General features: G+C 43.2%; 1 protein-coding gene and 4 pseudogenes across 6 annotated transcripts; 2 read left to right on the top strand and 3 right to left on the bottom strand.

Moving 5' to 3' along the window:
* Positions 1–152: 152 nt before the first annotated feature.
* AT4G06584 lies at positions 153–6,314 on the top strand (annotated as a pseudogene; the record flags this gene model as incomplete). The annotated part of the gene is made up of 1 exon: positions 153–6,314.
* Positions 6,315–6,696: 382 nt separating this feature from the next.
* On the bottom strand, positions 6,697–7,266 carry AT4G06583 (uncharacterized protein; the record flags this gene model as incomplete). Of its 2 annotated transcripts, none has more annotated exons than NM_001160738.1 (2): positions 7,061–7,266; positions 6,697–6,994 (listed from the first exon to the last, which is right to left on the bottom strand). In NM_001160738.1, exons 1-2 carry the CDS (start codon positions 7,217–7,219, stop codon positions 6,869–6,871), a joined length of 285 nt encoding a protein of 94 aa, NP_001154210.1. In that variant the 5' UTR covers positions 7,220–7,266. The 2 variants fall into 2 exon arrangements, with proteins under 2 accessions (NP_001154210.1, NP_001154209.1); NM_001160737.1 differs by having other exon boundaries at positions 6,849–6,938.
* Positions 7,267–7,838: 572 nt separating this feature from the next.
* On the bottom strand, positions 7,839–10,388 carry AT4G06582 (annotated as a pseudogene). Its single transcript has one exon.
* Positions 10,389–11,669: 1,281 nt separating this feature from the next.
* AT4G06581 lies at positions 11,670–16,037 on the bottom strand (annotated as a pseudogene; the record flags this gene model as incomplete). The annotated part of the gene is made up of 1 exon: positions 11,670–16,037.
* A 98-nt stretch (positions 16,038–16,135) lies between these two features.
* On the top strand, positions 16,136–17,815 carry AT4G06580 (annotated as a pseudogene; the record flags this gene model as incomplete). Its single annotated transcript has 1 exon — positions 16,136–17,815.
* Between the last annotated feature and the right edge of the window lie 2,101 nt (positions 17,816–19,916).

Raw genomic sequence — 19,916 nt, 5'->3', positions numbered from 1 at the left:
TATATTTGTCCTCAAGAATAATCTCTCCCACAAAACAAATAAATACTTGAGTGTGCGAATCCGACATCCACATTTTGGCGCCGTCTGTGGGGACGGAGGATTCTTGAGTCATCAGATTTTTTCTGTGCATTACATACCCGAAGTGATCCGCAATGTCTGGAGAGGATGCTACCAACACTTCGATAGCCGAAACCCTCAAGACCATGCAACAAACTATGGTTGATATGGCGCAAAAGTTTTCAAACGTGGAAAAAACCGTTGAAACACTGCAAACAACCCAGGTATCGCTCAGCCAAAATGTTAGTACCATTCAGTCTCGTGTCCGTTCTTTAAATGTAGAAAATCCTAGAGTTCGAAGAACTATCTTCGGATCCCCAAATTCCCTTCCGCGAAATGCAACATGTGATCAAACGACCCCGGATGGTACAAACGCGGAGAATCAACCAGAAGATGGAGAAACGCATCCCGAGGACGATAACCAGTTCAGAGACCAGCACGAGCAGGAAAACTTCGACCAGCTCGAAACCATGAAAGAAGTAAGCCGAGAGTTGAAAGAAATTAGGTCGAAATTCCCCAAGCTACAAGTTCGGAGCCGGATATCAATCGGGTTATCGAGGAGGCTAGGCGAACACCGTTCATCCCGCAAATTCCGAGTTTGAGAATCAGAGATTCTCGAAAACTCAACTTTTCTGATAGCCGCTGGGCGAGTTGATCTAAATGAAGCCGATGAAGACGCAGGGTATTGCAAACTTTTCTCTGAAAATCTGTGTGGGCAAGCCCTGATGTGGTTCACTTAATTGGAACCAGGATCTATCAGTAATTTCAACGAACTATCGGCAGTATTTTTAATACAATACTCAATTCTGATGGACAAGAGCATTTCAGATACCGACCTCTGGAATCTATCTCAAGGGCGGAATGAGACACTTCGGGCTTTCAACACCAAATTTCAGAACGTGCTTTCAAAGCTCCCAAGGATCTCACAATAATCGGCTCTTTCGGCTTTGCGAAAGGGATTATGGCATGATTCGAGGTTTAAGGAAGATCTGATACTTCACAAACCTGATACTATTCAAGACGCACTATTTCGAGCGAATAATTGGATGGAAGTCGAAGATGAAAAAGAAAGTTTCGCAAAACGAAATAAGCAAGCAAAACCAGCGGTCACTTTTCTGCCCAAAAAGTTCGAACCTCGGGAAAATCAGGGACCAAGGAAGTTTGGTTCACAACCATTCAATAGCAACGTCGAAAAGAAGTTTCAAGGGAAAGGAAGGTCAAAGAAATAAGCAAGCAAAACCAGCGGTCACTGGAAAGTTCGTATTGCGATATACACCGAGTCACTAGACATATGACCAAAGACTGCAGTGCCCTTAAGAGGCATCTCGCAGAACTATGGGCCAGTGGAGATCTCTCAAAATTCAACATGGAGAACTTCGTCAAGCAATACTATGAATCTAGGGATAATCCAGAGGCTCAAAACTCTAAAAGACCAAGGCCGGCGGGTGAAGAGGAACCAAGAACTTTAAAGGGTAAAATCCATGTAATTCTTGGAGGATCTAAACTGTGTTGTGACTCCATCAGTGCAATCAAGAAGCATAGACGCAACGTTCATTTGAATCAAGCTTAAGCAAAGAAGTAGTTTTTCAAGGCACTTCAATATTTTTCGAGGAGAAGGAGACGCAACATCTCAAAAGACCTCATGATGATGCACTCATAGTTACTTTGGATGTAGCTAACTTCGAAGTGTCGAGGATCCTTATTGATATTGGCAGTTCGATAGACTTAATTTTTCTCAGCACTTTGGAAAGAATGGGGATAAGCAGGGCGGATGTGGTAGTACCTCCATCACCTTTACTAGCGTTTACAAGTGAATCAGGAATGTCTCTCAGAACTATCAAGCTACCGGTTTTGGCTGGAAAGATCTTGAAGATTGTGGATTTTGTCGTTTTCGATAAACAAGCGGCCTATAACATCATTCTTGGAACTCCGTGGATCTATCAAATGAAAGCGGTCCCTTCTACTTATCACCTATGCCTCAAATTCCCAACTCCGAGTGGAGTGGAAACAATTCGGGGAGAGCAAGAAGCTTCGAGAACTTGTTTTTTAGCTAGCCACCGATTAAAAATTCAATAGCAATTAACGAAACCCGCAAAGAAAAGACTGATCCCGAGATTTCCTAGCGGGCAGAAAGTGGATGATGTCGTGGTGGAAGTAATTCTAGAAGCAGACAAACCGGATCAAAAAGTTTGAATCGGAGCTACTTTATCGGGCAAATTAAAGGAAGCCTTAATTGAGATGTTAAAAACAAACAAGAAATCATTTGCTTGGTCGGCAGTAGATATGCCTGGCATAGATCCAAGTATAATTTGTCACGAGTTAAACGTAGACCCGAGTTTTAAACCGATGAAACAAAAAAGAAGAAAACTCGGAGTGGAGAGAGCAAAAGCAGTAAACGATGAAGTGGATAAACTTCTAAAGATCGGATCTATAAGGGAGGTGCAATATCCGGATTGGTTAGCAAACACCGTTGTAGTCAAAAAGAAGAATGGAAAGGATAGAGTGTGCATTGACTTTATAGATCTCAACAAAGCTTGTCCAAAAGATAGTTTCCCACTTCCACACATAGATCGTCTTGTGGAGTCAACTGCCGGAAATGAATTGTTATCCTTTATGGACGCCTTTTCGGGATATAACCAAATCATGATGAATCCGGAAGATTAAGAGAAAACTTCATTTATCACAGATAGGGGCATCTTTTGTTACAAAGTTATGCCATTCGGGTTGAAGAACGCAAGAGCAACTTATCAACGGGTGATTAATGAGATGTTCAACGAACATCTCGGAAAAACAATGGAAGTCTACATCAATGATATGCTGGTTAAATCATTAAAAAAGGAAGATCATGTAAAACATCTGGAAGAATGTTTTGCGATTCTTAACCAATATCAAATGAAGTTGAATCCGGCGAAGTGTACGTTTGGAGTCCCATCCGGGGAATTTCTCGGCTACATTGTCACGAAAAGAGGAATTGAGGCAAACCCAAATCAAATCAACGCTTTTCTCAACATGCCATCTCCAAAGAATTTCAAGGAAGTACAACGATTAACCGGTCAGATTGCAGCATTGAATCGTTTTATTTCGAGATCGACCGATAAATCTTTACCCTTTTATCAAATCTTAAAGGGTAACAAGGAATTTCTTTGGGATGAAAAGTGCGAGGAAGCGTTTGGACAGCTAAAAGAGTATCTAACTTCGCCACCTGTATTGTCCAAACCTGAGGTAGACGAAAAACTCTATCTATATGTTTCAGTTTCGAACCATGCGGTTAGCGGAGTCCTAATCTGAGAAGGCCGGTGGGAACAAAAACCAATTTATTACATAAGTAAATCCATGACGGATCCTGAGACCAGATATACGATGATGGAGAAGCTTGCACTTGCAGTAGTATCCTTAGCTCGAAAACTTCGTCCATATTTTCAATCCCATCCAATCGAAGTGTTATCAAATCAGCCGCTTCGGACTATTCTCCATAGCCCAAACCAGTCCGGTAGATTAGCGAAATGGGCGGTGGAGTTAAGCGAATATGATATAGAGTACAAGAACCAAGTCGCCATGAAGGCTCAGGTCCTAGCCAATTTTTTAACAGAATTACCGGTATTCGGAGAGCAGGAGCAGCCGCAAAATCAAACATGGAAGCTACATGTTGATGGATTGTCATCGAAAAATGGATCCGGGGTGGGAATCAAGTTAGAATCTCCCACTTCGGAAATCCTTGAACAATCATTTCGCCTGTTATTCACCGCCCAAGGAGTTGGAGCCGATGAAGTGGTCGCCTACTGTGATTCGCAACTGGTTGTTAACCAATTCAATGGTGATTATGAAGCAAAAGACTCACGAATGGAGGCATATCTTGAGGTGGTCAAAGACTTGGCCAAAAAGTTTAGGAAATCCGAACTCATTCGCATACCACGGGGAGAAAACACTACCGCAGATGCGCTCGCAGCCCTGACATCAACATCCGATCCCGAAGTCAAAAGAATCATTCCAATAGAGTGTATTTTGGAAAGGAGCATTAAGAATGAAAAAGAGACATTCGTCGTCACAAGATCCCGAGCTGCAGCCCTAGATCGTGGTGAACTTGCTATTGAATTACCACCTGTCAAAAGGCGAAAGTCAAAAGAGATAATTGTACCTAAGCCTACTGTGCCGGAAGATATTGGGCTCAAACTAATAGAAGAAATCACCCCTGGCGCCACAGTCGAAGCTGAAACCGAACCGTGGGTTGACGAGGACATACTAGCACCAAATGAACATCCCGAACCAGAACCTCGAGTATTTCACGAAATTGACCAAATTCCGGCTAAAGATTGGGGGGGCTGATTGGAGGGAGCCAATAAAGCATTACATCGTTACAGGTGAGCTCCCAAAGAACAGATGGAAAGCTAGGAAAATGAGAATCATTAGCGCGAAATTTTGGCTATCAAAGAACTCTTTGTATAGACGAGGTGTAAGTGATCCCTACTTACTTTGCATTTTTGGGCCCGGAGTCGAGATTGTTATGAGTGAAGTACATGAAGGCTTGTGTAGAAGTCATTCCTCGGGAAGGGCTATGGCTTTCAAGATAAAGAGAATGGGATACTACTGGCCTACTATGATCACGGACTGCGTTAAGTATGCTCAACGATGCAAACGTTGCCAACTCCATGCACCACTCATTCACCAACCGTCGGAGTTATTCTCTTCGATCTCCGCCCCATACCCTTTCATGAGATGGTCAATGGATATCATTGGACCATTACATAGGTCGACCCGAGGTGTACAATACCTACTAGTCCTAACTGATTATTTTTCGAAGTGGATTGAAGCTGAAGCGTATGTGAATATTAAAGATTCGGCAGTAAAGACTTTCATTTGGAAGAATATCATATGCAGGCATGGCGTTCCATACGAAATAGTTATTGACAACGGACCACAATTTATCTCACACGAGTTTGAAGCATTTTGCTCGGATTTGGGGATTAAGGTTAGTTATTCCACTCCGCGGTATCCACAAGGGAACGGTCAGACCGAAGCCGCAATCAAGACAATTCTAAGCAATCTTAAGAAACGTTGAAGTCATTTGAAAGGGGGCTGGTATGATGAACTTCAACCAGTCTTATGGGCTTATCGCACAACTCCTAGGCGCTCGACCGGAGAAATCCCATTTTCATTGGTTTACGGGATAGAGGCAGTTGTACCAGCCGAGCTCAATGTATCAGGACTTCGTCGAACGTAAGCTCCTTTGAATGAAAAAGAGAATTCTACAATGCTCGACGATTCGCTGGATACCATCAACGAGAGGCGAGATCAGGCCTTAATCCGAATTCAGAATTATCAACATGCAGCAGCTCGATATTACAATTCGAAAGTCAAAAGCAGACCTTTCTTTGTGGGCGATTATGTTTTGAAACGTGTGTTCGATAACAAGAAAGAGGAAGGAGCAGGCAAACTTGGCATTAATTGGGAAGGTCCTTATATTGTTATCGAGGTGGTCCGGAATGGTGTTTCAGATTGAATGATTTAGAGGACAGACCAGTCCAACGTCCTTGGAATGTGGTGAACTTGAAGAAGTTTTACGTTTAAAAGAAAAAAAGAAAAAAGACACGCATCTTTTGTACATAAACTACGGTGAGGCTTGATCCTGAAATGGGTACGTAGGCAGCTCGGAAACGAGTTCAGTTACTAATAAAATTTGTTTTATTCATGTTGAAAAAGAGTTCGATTATACGAATGAATGAAAAAAGGGAGTTCGAATATGCGAACATACAAAGCAGGAAGCAAAGCTAAATTTATTCAAAACAAAAAACAAGGAAAAAATGCAGAAGTCTTAGACACGCTTCAAACTAGGAAATCCTCCTCGTCTTGAAGAACACCTCGACACCTTGACTGGCGATGTCGAGAATGGGCATCATACAGTCCGGGATGCGGGCAAATTCTGCGATTCCAAGTTCGATCCAGTCTCCGGGGTGAGAGTTGAGGGTGTGTAACTCCCTTGATATCACGGTGACTCTCTGCAGCATTTGGTTGATCTTCTTTCGAAGTTTCTTCTTTTCTGTTGATTGTTTTTTGTGTTGAGCCGCTAGAGCTTTGATAAAGGACATCGCGATGTCCTGATCTCTGCTCAAAAGGTCCTTGATTAACGCACATGGAGCTCGGATTTGGGATCTGAAGTTGCAAAGTAGGGAGCATCCTCTGTCTGGTATGTTCGGAATGTCCTCATCGATCATCTCGACCCTCGAAAAGTCTGGCATGGATTCCGAGCATCGGAGGTTGAAGGCCATAACTGCGAAAGAAAAGAACGGTATTGTTAGTGAGGAATGAAGAAAACCCTAGAGAGGAAATTTATAGGGAGGTCTCTTAGCTTTCAGAGATGCGATTCCATGTAAAGCCGGAGTGATTCGCGGAAGTATTCACGTCGCCTTGTTCGCCCTGCATTCAAAGAGTATCTCCAAAACGAATATTTGATGAATCAAGGAAAGTTGAAAAGTTTCCTTAAATAAAAATGGAAGTCCAATAAGTAAGTCCTTGCGAAAATAAAAAGAAAGTTTTGAGTCTCAGAGAACATTTAGGGATGGGGCTCAGGAACAGGCTCCTTCATCGCCGGTTCGGGGTTCGAAGTGGACGCCTCGTTTTTAACATCCACGTCGGGTTCATTCTTCACGCGCTTCCAGGGGTTGCTGTCCTCCTCTTCGTCGTCAACGTCTTCACTGGCAGACGGGATCACTTGGACCGGAGCGTTTACAGGACCAGGGACTTGGCCTCGAGCACGGAGATACATCCAGAGCATGTGCAGGATCTTCGCCACACTGTCAAAGTTCCTCTACTCCCATTAAAAAGGGTCGCTCTCCATTGCCCTTACCTTCCTCTCGATACGGGCAATTCGGGCCTCGAGTGTTTGCCTCTTAAGGCCCAAACGTTGCCTTTCATCGCATAAGCGGTGATGCTTGTCGACGACCTAGAATATGAACTAGTTAAAAGCGAGTAAAGTTCGTCCCGAAAAAGAGAAGGAAAGAGGATTTACCTTATCCATAAAGTCATACGCCTCCTTTTTGTCTTTCGAGGGGAAGTGGAAGCAGGCGTGAGGAAAGAGAACACAGGCGGGCTCGAAGCCGTCGCTGGACAGAAACAATGGACTTCCGGGATCGAGGGGGCAGACGGTGGAGGCTCCTTCGTTTTCCATTCTAGAGGTGTTATTCAAGTAAATGCTCTTATTTATGCTCTTCGTTTTCCATATTTTTGAGAGAGTTGAGAAAATTTATGCTCTTATTTATAGTGATTTAGGGTTTTACTCGAAACCACAAAGTTAATAATTGTGGCGTGTCCGAATGAGTTTATCCATTTTTGGAAATCGAGGAAAAGGCAATTATTGCCTTAGAAGCGTGACACTTTTCCAGATTTCCAAGGGCAAAATGGCAACTGTCGCATTTAAGATAAGTGAGCCATTAAATGCAGGATAAATAGTAAAGGCTTAGAGCCTGGAAAATAAATCGAACTGACTAAACCCGAGTTGGGGAGTTCGCGGATTCGAGTCCGCATTTTTAGGGATAGGTCTGATCAACCTACGAATCCCATAACTTGACCCACATGGTTAAACAAAAAACTCTATTTAAAAAAGATGGACTTTGCAAATCCATACTTAAATTTAGCACAAAGAAAAACCCTCTTGGGATCATATTCTTAAGAGAAAGGTTTAAATGCCTCCTCAGGCAAAGTATTTGTTTAAGCCTACTTAGGCAGGTAAAATAATTCGGGAAACAGTAAACAACTTTTGAGTTTAAGGGACAATCCCCACTAAGTGGACATAGCCACTACAGGTTTTCGGGCATCAGGGTCTGCGGCAGTTGTCTCAGTCTCGTCCGGCTCGCCAGTAGCAGGCTGCTCGCTAGGAACCACGGATTCTGAACCATCATCGTCGTCGATGACCACTGTCTCTGAGTTCACGGATGGAGGAACTTCATGTGGAGTGATTACCACCTCCAGAATTGATGCCGGCGCGATAGGCACTTCGGGTTCCACGGGATCGCTAACACCTAAGGCAATTATCTCGGATTAATATAAGAGTAATTCACTGTGGATTGGTTTTAAAAAAAGAGTCAGAATTTACCGGCCCATTGTAATCCAGATTCGCTCAAAGGAGGCGATTCAGTGAAGAACTCCTCGAATTGTTGAGTGTTGAACGACGAGGAAGGAAGGGCAGCTAAACAATTTCGCTTCTCTTCCAGGACGATCTTCAACTCGTCCCTCTCTCGTTCCTCGGAGAAGTCATCTTCATGGGTTTGATCTAAAAGGAGGAGATTGCTCTCGTACTCCTCGATGTTTGATTCCAGTTCAGTTCTAACCTTTTCGGTTTGGATAAAGACGATTGCCCCTTGGATCAATTCCATCCCGCGACCTTTTACCTCCTTCCTGGCTTTTGATGTCGACCTCGCTAACTCAGCATCCCGATAGTTGGCCACCCCTTTGTATTTGATTCCAGCTCAGTTCTAACCTTTTTGGTTTGGATAAAGACGATTGCCCCAAGGGACGAAGACTTATCTTTCCACGTCATAACCTCCTTTTCCCTGTCTAGCAGCAGCCTTTCGTAGTACTCAATCATGTCGTTGAGTTCGCTGTTCGCTTGAACCAGGTAATAACGAGAAGGGTTTAACGTCTAAGTGAAGGAGCAAAGATTAAAATATCTATTGTGGGTAAAGGGAACTAACCCGAGATGAGTGGTGAGCATGGAGTAGGAATCGCTCGCGAATTGCAGGACGCCATCTATCGAAGCCTGGCTGGATGGTGTCTTTTCGGGTTTTGAAACATCGAAAGATGTTTCCCTCCGTTTCCATCGCTGTTAGAGAAGGTTTGACCAGTCAAGGAACGCTAAGTCAATAAGTCGAAATGGTAAAAAATGTAATGATATAAAGTAGAAAGAAATTTCTAACCCGTGAGCGACTTGGTCTGAGGAACCAAAACAGCTTTAGTTCCAGCATCTCGGACCTCAATTTCATCCCACCGGGGGTTAGCACTCCGTTCGGCCTTTTCACCTCCTGATCCGGATGAAGGAGATACGGTGACTGGAGGAGGAGGACCAATAGATCGGGGTGGCGGCAACGGCCGAGTAGAGCGGTCAGTTCAGGCTCTCGTCTTGTCTCTTTTGGGGGAGGAGCTGATGCGGGTTGATCTGTCTCTCTTCTTCCGAATCAGGTCAGCAAGTGGCTTGCTGCTTAGTCCAGTTCGGGAGGTGGGCCGAGGTTAGTCACGACGAGGTGATCGCTCCCTGTGGGATGATCGACCGCTATGACCTTCACGGTGAGGAGTGGGTCTGTAAGCACCGTCAGATCTTGCCCCTTCGGCACTGCCATCGTCGACTAGCAAGGTTCTTCTATATTCCTTCTTGTCGACTGTGAATTGGAGGAATGATTTGTTCACTTCGCAAGCCTCCACAATCGACTTGGACAGCGTCTTGCGTCGAGCTGCGATGGCCCGAGCAGAAGTAATTTTAGGTAAAGGAGGGGGTAGTGGCAGCTGGAGGAGATGTCTAGGGGGGCTCATCCTAAGCTTGTGGTTGACCTCTATGAACCTGTCGAGAGTAAAGGAGTTCCAAAGGGTTTCTCCTTCGATGACAATCTTGAAGAATTCGCCAAATTCGGCGGTCGGAAGGGTAGGTGCGATGAAAGCTGCGAAGTGAAAAATAAAAGTTGGTCAGATAAGAAAAGAAATAAAATGAAGTTCATATGCATGACCTAACAACTACCAGGCTTAGTAGTCCACTTCGAGGGGAGCAAGTCCGGAAGGTTTCCGATCGAGGCAGACCTCTTTTTAACTAAGAACCACGGGTGATGCCAATTCTCATCCTTGTTCGGGAGATGCGAGATGAGATTTCTGTTGGCATTCGGATAAGCCGAGAAGTATCCGACTTTCTTCAAAGAACTCCTCACGCTGAGAAGTTCATTCAATTCGGGGACCCCGATGACGTATCCGGCTTCAGCCGCGATGGTAATAATTCCCAGAATAGTCCGGAGGAGATTGGGAGTCAGCTGGGGTAAGGCGATTTCAAGGGCCGACAAATAACGAACGAGGGCTTTGGGGAGAGGAAAAATCAAGCCACACCCTTTGAAGTAAATCTCGTACACGTAGAAGAACGCGGGTCGGTGGTCCTCCGGCGATTCGGTAGGCTCCGGCATCTGTAAATCCCTCATTACTTCGGCCGAAATCCGACAGAGCTCTCCCAATCGATTAAGAGATTGGAGAGTGCATGTGGATTGATAGTGGGGATCGGCGATGTCGTTTGGCCGGGTGCAGAGGTCGTTACTAGAGCCGACGTTGTTGAAAGAGGGGGATTCAGGTCTTTCAATTTCGGAATTCATCGTATAGTGAATAAGAGGATTGAAGGTTTGGAGAGAGAGAAGAACTTTGCTTTGAGAGAGAAGTGTGAAAAATAAAAATGACAAGGAAAGGGTAAAGTGAATTTACCTACACGCGAGCAAGTGATGATGACGGAACCGCCTTGGAAGTCGTGGAGGAAGTGTAAGAGTTTCCCCGCTTTAATAGTAAATAAATAATATACGGTCATAATTGTGACAGGTGTCACGCGAGTGATTGCAAGAGATTCCGAAATCAACGCGATTACGTAATTTAGGTGGGAAATGGGAGAGTCATTTGGCGCAATCTTTGTCCTTAGAACATTAAAAGCCTTCCAAACTGGAGTAACAATTCGAAAGACTTGGGGGGCTAATTGTTGGTGTCGGATCCCGCACCATGGGCTCGGATCCAGCCAAAGATTGCTGCACAAGTAAAACAAGCCCATAAGAGGGAGGGCCCATAAGCATCCTCGAGGTGAGAGTATGGGCGAGATGTTGGTTTGCGGGGTGAAGGCAGCATCGAAGTCAGGACTACTCGAATTGAAGAAACCAAATGGGCCGAGAGGCGAGGTCCAGAAGGCCCGGAGTGGACTCGGTTTTAACGTTCAAATAAGTAAATTCAAAGACTAAAAACAGATACATTTAAAGTAGAATGATTACGAGTAAATAGGTATTAAATGTATTCTTTGGGTATAAATTGTGGGTCAAAGACCATGTAAAGACACACACATTTCTTGGTGCAAACGAGCTATACACCTTCTTTGACAATACTCATAGTTTTCTCTATAATCATCTATCTATTTTCAAGTATATTTGTCCTCAAGAATAATCTCTCCCACAAAACAAATAAATACTTGAGTGTGCGAATCCGACATCCACAATAGTGACCGGAGAAGCCGAGAGACTATCAACCTAAATATGCATTCTTAACGAGTTCAATTGTTAATCTTAGTAGCTAGGCCGATTCTTATTACACACCTATAAACCAGACTCATCAAATAATAGATCCAACTACAAATACCTATGGCGGGCATATCTATTGTTTGGATTCATGATCTAGTTAATTACTCTAGATCTAGCATTAAGCACAATTAAAGATGAAGAATTCTATAGATAACCTAGCAAGGGGTTAATCTACTAAACCATATGAATACCTAATGAGAAATCCTATTCCTAACAAGCAGATTACTCAGACATATTGGATGAAGCAAACAACATATTTGAGATAAAAAGCATAAACACAGTAAATAGAGAAGCGGAAAGAAGGGATCTCTTCACTGTATATAGATCTGAATGAAACTCTGAATAACAATGGATGAATAGCTTTATGTCTCTTACAATAGGGTTTGCAAAGAACTTGCTAAAAGACTTGATAAAAGAAACTTAGGTCTAAAAACAATATATATAGACCCTACAAACGTCCAGGGACTAATAATGCAAATAGGGAAGTCTTTTGGGGCAAACTTGAGCTTCTGTAAACTTGAAAGCGTCTATGGTTTTTGTTGGGCCGAAACTGGTGTCGATCGACACCAAGAGTGTGTCGATCGACACTCCTCGCTGATTCCTGAACCAAAATCGTCCTTAGCTTCCTTTTCCTTAGCTTTTGCTCCAAAATGTCTCCTTATCTCCATTGTTGTCCCATTGCATAAAATACCTGAAAAGACACTAAAAAGACTCGAGAAGTAACATAAAGACTCAAAATCGTATACCTAAAACATAGATAAAATCGGTGAAAATCGGGTTATATCAACTCCCCAGACATAGGTTTTGCTTGCCCTCTAGCAAAACACAAAAGCCGAACCCGTGGAAGAGGTTTTGAAAACAAAAGAACTCCAAACATTCTGTAGCCTATTGCCATGATCATTCAAACTAAGTCCATATGCCTAACAAGTCTGATCAAATCCTAACCAACATGTTCCTGTTACCAACCTTAACAAAAACATCTTCAAGGATACCTTCAGGGATTCGCTTGGAACGATCCGCGAAAAGGAGAGTGATGCGAGTAGGTCTGTAGTGAGTCATGCCTAGTCTCTTAGCAACAGACTTGGGCATGAGGTTGATGCTTGATCCCAGATCACACAAAGAGCGGCTGAATCTGCTTGTGGAGATAGAGCAATCAAGGACAAAGCTACCTGGATCCGGAAGCTTCGCAGTGGTCTGACCAGGAGTAATGGTGCGGATGTACTCAGCTATGTCTACTCTCTATGCCTTCTCCTTTTTGGCCTTAGGCAGCATGATTGCACTGATGTGTCTAGTAAGCAGCTTAGCTTCATCTGAACTTTTTCCATTGTCAACAAGTCGCTTGACATACCTGTTGAGTGAGGTGAAAGATGTCTCTGAAGCATCCTTAGGAAGAGTATGGAGGATCTTCTCCATTATGGCTGTGCACTTAGCAGCGTGAATTTCGTACTTAGAACGACGCCTCCCCGGATAGGGGACAGCAGGAGTGTAGACTGGCTCAGGCTGCATAGGTACTTGCACCTCACAAGGTGTGATCCGGATCTAGTGTCGATCGACACTAGAGGGGTATCGATTGACACCGTCGTATTTAGTCGTCTCTGAGAAGAGCATCCCCTATGGTGTCGATCGACACTAGAGGGGTATCGATTGACACCGTCGTATTTAGTCGTCTCTGAGAAGAGCATCCCCTATGGTGTCGATCGACACAGGAGGGTGTCGGTCGACACCATCTCTGCAACTGCAATCTCCAACTCGTCTTCAGTGTCCAATTCCTCCCACACATCATCTCCTTCTCTGATCAAGATGGCATTGCAGCTCTTCCTTGGGTTAGCATCAGGATTACCAGAAAAAAAACCTCTTGTCACTTGATAGATTGTGCAGTTTGAGCTACCTGTACATCTAGCTTCTTTAAATGAGAGCTCAGATTGTCGATCTTTCCATTAAGATCTGTGTAGATAGCATCAAACTTGCCATTAAACTGCACAACAAGCTTTGTTTGGCTCTCCAGAATCTGGTCAAGCATCGATTCCATTCTTGTCTCTGATGAGGGTGGAGGGGGGGCTTAGTAAGTTGAATTTCCATAGGTCCTCTGAAAGTTGCTTTGAGGAAAAGTCTTCTGGAAAGGAGGCTTTGGAGTGTAGTTGGAGGAACCCTGGTTCCCTGTAAACCTGGTGCCACTGAAGTTGCCCTATGGCTGCCCAAACTTCCTGTATCCCTAACCATCTATGTAGAAAACTCATTCCTCTGACTCAGGCTCAGGCTCAATAATCTCTCCTTCAGCTCCAAAGTGGACATGCTTCTTCCCTATGAGCAAGTAATGTACTGAATCCAGCTTAGCATTCACCTCTGCCATCTGATTTCCTGAAATAGCTCCAGCAATCTTCTTCCTCTCAAAATAAGCATTCTTGGTGCTGTTGCTGCAAGCAAGGTTCTCTATCAGGGTTGTAGCATCACCTGGGAAACGTGTATTGAAGTTGCCATTGCTCGCAGCATCTAGAGCCATCTGGTATCTCCAATCAACTCCTCTGAAGAAGGTGCCTAGAAGTTGTACCTCACTGAAACCATGATGTGCACAATCTCGTTGGTAGTCCTTGAAACGAACCCAAGCAGCCTTGAATGCTTCAGCTGGACCTTGTGTGAAGGTAGACAACTTGTTTCTCAATTCCTCAGACTTAGCATCATCGTAGAAATTGTTCAAGAAGGCTATCTTGATGCTTCTCCAAGTCTTGAGGGAACCTGCTTTAAGTTGCTTCAGCCAAGAAGCTGCTTCCCCAGCAAGTGAATAAGGGAAGAGCTTGCACAGTAGGTAGTCCTCTGAGACTCCATTAGCCTTCATGCTCAAAACAAGATCTTCAAATCGCTCGATATGATCCATTGGCTGCTCATGAGATAAGCCATGGAAAGGATGCTGGCCAACTAAAGCAAAGTAGCCAGGCTTCATCTTATAGTCGTTTCTCTGGAATAGTGGGGGTACAATCGCTGATCAATTAGCAGAGAACAGGTCTGGCCTGTTGAAATCCCCAAGAGTACGACGTGGTTCCGCAGCAGCAGGAATAGCTGCAGGAATCTGGTGTTGGTGTCGATCGACACCTCTGTTGTGTCGTTCGACACTGATTGCATCCGCGTGCTGCTCCCGATGTTGTCGATCGACACCCTGTTGGTGTCGCTCGACACCGACCCCTGCTGCATCTCTAGCAGCTAATTGCGCATTGAGGCGCGCCTGATCCTCATTGGCGTTCTCAGGTATGATGATTCCATGATCATCCAATCTCTGACCAGCCTCATTGTAGGCTTGCCCATCCTCTTCTCTCAAAACTCCTTCTACATCAGCTTTAATGACTCTGTCAGCCATTGCTAATTTCTGAGTTTTTTGGTTGGTGCGTTCAAGTTTTCCCAAGTCTAGAACAGACAAGTTGATAAGCTCCTTCTGTTTTGTGCTCCTTGTTTGCCTAGGCATACACCTGAAACACAGAAAAGAAGAAAACAAGAAACGCGTGAGTAACAAAATAAAAGTAAAAACTAGACAAAATCTCTAAACAAAACTCAATGATGATTCCCAAGAACTTCGGTAACGGCGCCAAATTTGATATGGTTCAAATTACCTAGAACTACTCTCTCAAATAAGAGATCAATTACAGTATTTTAGAATCGAATTCACTGTGTACTTTTGTTCAAACAGTGAGTTAAATATCGAGATTAAGCTAGCTGGGTATGAGTGAAATAGTAAGAAAATAAAATAAGAAAACAGCAAATTGATTGGGTTGTAAACGATTAGGAAAAAAGGTAGGAACAGGGTATTCTCTAGAAGCTATTGGTTAGTAGATCTAATGAACACTAGGTTATTATCGAACAATTCTTAAACTCAAACACTAATTATGGAATAACCAGTGGGCGTGCCGCGAAACTCCCTATATCTATAGCTAATAGTGACCGTAGAAGCCGAGAGACTATCAACATAAATTTGCATTCTTAACGAGTTCAATTGTTCATCTTAGTAGATAGGCCGATTCTTATTACACACCTATAAACCAGACTCATCAAATAATAGATCCAACTACAGATACCTATGGCGGGCATATCTATTGTTTGGATTCAAGATCTAGTTAATTAATCTAGATCTAGCATTAAGCACAATTAAAGATGAAGAATTCTACAGATAACCTAGCAAGGAGGCAATCTACTAAACCATATGAATCCCTAATGAGAAATCCTATTCCTAACAAGCAGATTACTCAGACATATTGGTAGAAGCAAACAACATATTTGAGATAAAAAGCATAAAAACAGTAAATAGAGAAGGGGAAAGAAGGGATCTCTTCACTGTATATAGATATGAATGACACTCTGAATAACAATGGATGCATAGCTTTATGTCTCTTACAATAGGGTTTGCAAAGAACCTCATAAAAGACTTGATAAAAGAAACTTAGGTGTAAAAACAATATATATAGATCCTATAAACGTCCATGGACTAATAATGCAAATAGGGAAGTCTTCTGGGGCAAACATGAGCTTTTGTAAACTTGAAAGCGTCTAGGGTTTTTGCTGGGCCGAAACTGGTGTCGATCGACACCAAGAGTGTGTCGGTTGACACCAAGAGTGTGTCGGTCGACACTCCTCGCTGATTCCTGGACCAAAATCGTCCTTAGCTTCCTTTTTCTTAGCTTTTGCTCCAAAATGTCTCCTTATCTCCATTGTTGTCCCATTGCATAGAATACCTGAAAACACACTAAAAAGTCTCGAGAAATATTATAAAGACTCAAACTTCTATGCCTAAAACTTAGATAAAATTGGTGAAAATCGGGTTATATCATTTGGTATTTGTGGTGATGTGGAATACTTGATGGAATTGGCCAATCTTGAACATTCATGAGCTGCCAATGTGGGGGATACAAAGAGGAGGGCTGCCAACTCCTTGCACCCTTCAAGGTTCATTTTTGTGTTGATGATTCAGAGAAAGGAGAGGAGGTCTTGGTTACATAACTTTCAAAGTTAGGGATGTCAAGTATACTCTTGATATTTGCCATCTTGATACCATTTTTGGGTTTCCAAGTGGAGAAGGAATACGCCAAGACTATGATCAAGAAGAGCTGAAATCTCTTTGGAAGACAATCGCCGGTCCGAAGCCCTTCTCGCCAACCAAGAGCAAGAGTTCTTCAATTCGAAATCCCATGATTAGATACCTCCACCAATGCATCGCCAACACCCTCTTTCCAAAGAAGGCCACCGGATTTGTTAGTGAAGAGGAGCTATGCATGATAGATCAATCTTTGGTCTTCATTTTGAGGGAGACAAAAGATGGGGAAAAGATGGCGGGTGATAGAGCGGACACTTTGTTGAGTGTTGTTCTCTTAGATCACCTTTTGAGCTACAAGGAGTATGCTGCAACCATCCATCGCTCGAGAATTCGCGGGAGTCTTTGTGTTGGTGGTCTCTTAACGCAAATACTAGGAGTTGTGGGTGTGGAATTCGGAACCCCTGACGTGTTGCCTAAGTTCATTGACCTAGACTATCTCAAGGGGAAGGATTTTCTTGAGAAAACAACTCCGGCGGATCGCTATCTCTTCAAGTTCAACCACTCGGAGCTTGGACCTTCTCTTCTACCCCTACCATGCTAGAATCGGACTTCGGTGAAGACAAGGCGCAACATCAATTTCATGCCATCTCCCTCTGCCTTGAACATCGACATTGGAGGAGCTCGGGAAGATGAACCAGAATATAGTCCAGCCGACTATGAGCAACATGAGTACTTTACTCAAGTTGATTATGAGGAACAAATCGAGTTTGAGCAACATATAGATCAGCCGGAGCATGGGACCAGCGAATAAGAGCAAGCTCATTATGGAGAAGGTACTGACCAAGGAGGAGATGAGTTTGCTGAAGTTCACAAGAATCTCGGTGTACTTGAAGAGCTTGGGAACCTTCCCAGCAAGACAATGAAGGGTTTCAAGAAGAAGATGAGAACAATGAAGAAGTCGCTCAAGAGTATGGCTTTTCAACTCAAGGACTACCAGAGCAAGCCAAGGCCACCATCTCCAACCCCCAAAGTAAGAAGGAGCGGTTCAACGAGCTCAGCTACAAGGAGAGCTGAATGGATCGATCAACCCCGAGCTTCATCTTTTGAGCCTCAGGAAGTGATCTCCGAGTTGAGAGAGCCAAGGAGAAGGCAGAGACGAGCTTCCACACGCTCGACCGGACAGAACGAGCAACACCCTCCCGCCTCAACTTCGGCCCCTGCATATACCCAAGAGAGTATGGATGATTATGTCTCCATCTACTTCACCTGATCACTGAGGTAACACCACCTCAACCATTGTACATACCATTAGCTTTTTATTTTTCTTTGTGTGTTTTGTGTTTTAATCTTGAATTCTCTTTCACATTTTTATTACACAAGGGACTGTGTAATTTAAGTTTGGGGGAGGGTTCAAGGCATGTTTGACATTGTGTTCTCTTTTCTTATTTCAAATTTCGCATCATCTAAGGCACAGAAAAATCATAAAAATTTGAAATTTTTTCAGAAAAAGATTTCATCAAAAACAGAGTGTCATGTAGATTGCATATCATTTTAGGATTGTATATAGAGTGCTTGCATTTAGGATTGCTCATTTGCATAGGGGATAATGATGATTTCAAACCGATAAGCATGTTTTGATTGAATGAAGTAAGTTCAATGCCCAGGTTGTTAGTTCTCTGTTGCATAACCGATTGTATATCTGAAGTAAGACCGCACCCTGCTTTGAAGTTGTAACTTGACTATACTACTTTAATTCGAAACTCGCTTATCTGATGCCATTCCCTATCTATTAGAACCTGAACTGAATTTGCAATTATCATGTCTATGCATTGTTTGTGAACTCATGGCTACCATATACATACTTGGATTATATTATTCACTTCACCACCCTCTGTTAATCCAAGTAGTTGTCTCTCATTTTTAGAGCAGTTTCCCATACCCTTAGCCTAGCCTTATTTGAAGCCAAAGATCATTTGTGTGTGATTGTGAGGTCTTTTTCGATTAAGCTTGGTATAACGTGTTAGGTATGAGCCGACAAGATCAGTCTTTCATGTAGACCTAACCAACGCTTTTTGGGTTAGCTAGGACTAGGTGGAGACTTGTATTTGGGATAGGGAATGTGTATGGAATGAATGGGAATGAGAATGAGAATGAAAGAAAAGAAAAAGAAAAAAAAGAGAGTAAGAGTTTAGAGTTCTAAGGGGGATACAAAAGTGTTAAGTCTAGTAAAGGGTTTTGAATTCAAAGAAGTTAGGCATTGTGATTCAAAGAAAAGGATAAATCGTCCTATGTGCTAAGATTAGAAGAAAAGCCTTAAGTTTGTTAAAGTATAAAACCAAACCCTCTAGACTCTTAAATCGTTTCAAAGAGAACCCCTAAGAACTTGAACCAAAAAGAGAGAAAGAATGAGAAAAAGGGTAGAGTTAGGACATCTATGGGAATGGGATCATCTTATGAGCTATCATACTATATCATTGGGTAGATGGGAGTCTGCTCTTGTATGTGTCCATTGGCTTTTACCTTTAGCATTCTACTGAAGCTCAATCTTTTCTTTGAGAGTCCCTTGTTACTCGACCAAACCATTAGAACCAAACCATTAGAGGGACCATTTTTGTCTCTTAGCCTAAGCCCGAAACCAAGTTCATAACCATTGCATTGCTTGATCCACTGTTCATGCTTAATGAATGTTAAAGGGAATTGGTTGATGTGAATGCTTGAATAGATTAAGGCAAGTTGTTAGGTTGCATTGTGACGAGTATGGCTAACGTTTTTAAGTAAGGGTCTATCATCTTGCAACCTAGAATTAGCTACCTGGACATTGAGCTTACCCGTTTTATATGCATGCTTCGGTTCTTGAATCCCCACCTTCGAACCTCTCCTTCAACTTAAGATTTTTTGTTTGCTTGAGGGCAAGCAAGAGATAAGTCTGGGGGAGTTGAGAACACTGTATTTTACACATTTTAGGTATATATTTATCATCATTTAGCTTTGCATTTGCTCATTGTATCATGTCATTTTGCACCATTTTAGCTTATTTTGTATACTTAGGAATCTAGGATCATCTTGCATTCGCATTGCATGTTTTGATGTGTTTTCAGGTGCAGAAGGAGCTTAAAAGGACTCTACTCGATCCATTCACTCGATCCTGGCAGCTACAGAAGAGGCATCAATTCACTCGACCTCTTTACTCGATCCAGGATGCTACAGAGGAGGCTGTAGTTTACTCGACCCTCTTACTCGATCAAGGCAACCTCAGATGAAGCAGAAGATTGATCTACTCGTCCCTCCTACTCGATCCTCTACTCGACCCATTTACTCGACCAAGGGTAACCAACTCTACAAGACTTGTTGAGCTATCAAAGCGTCTTCGTATCCTCCTCATTCCCCACTCAACCAGACATCTGAGCATACAGATAGGAGAGGATGAATCATCTACTCGACCAATTGATCACTCGAAGCATAGACACAAAGGCGTACACTTTGCAACACCCTCTTTACTTGATCCCCAAGATCGAGTATTCGCCCAAACTGCGTCAAGTCTCTTGTCTTCTAGTGAA

This window comes from Arabidopsis thaliana, chromosome 4, assembly GCF_000001735.4.
Source record: "Arabidopsis thaliana chromosome 4, partial sequence".
NCBI classification, from domain to species: domain Eukaryota; kingdom Viridiplantae; phylum Streptophyta; class Magnoliopsida; order Brassicales; family Brassicaceae; genus Arabidopsis; species Arabidopsis thaliana.
Note: the sequence above shows the minus strand (reverse complement) of the source record. Positions and strands in the feature narration are given on the sequence as shown.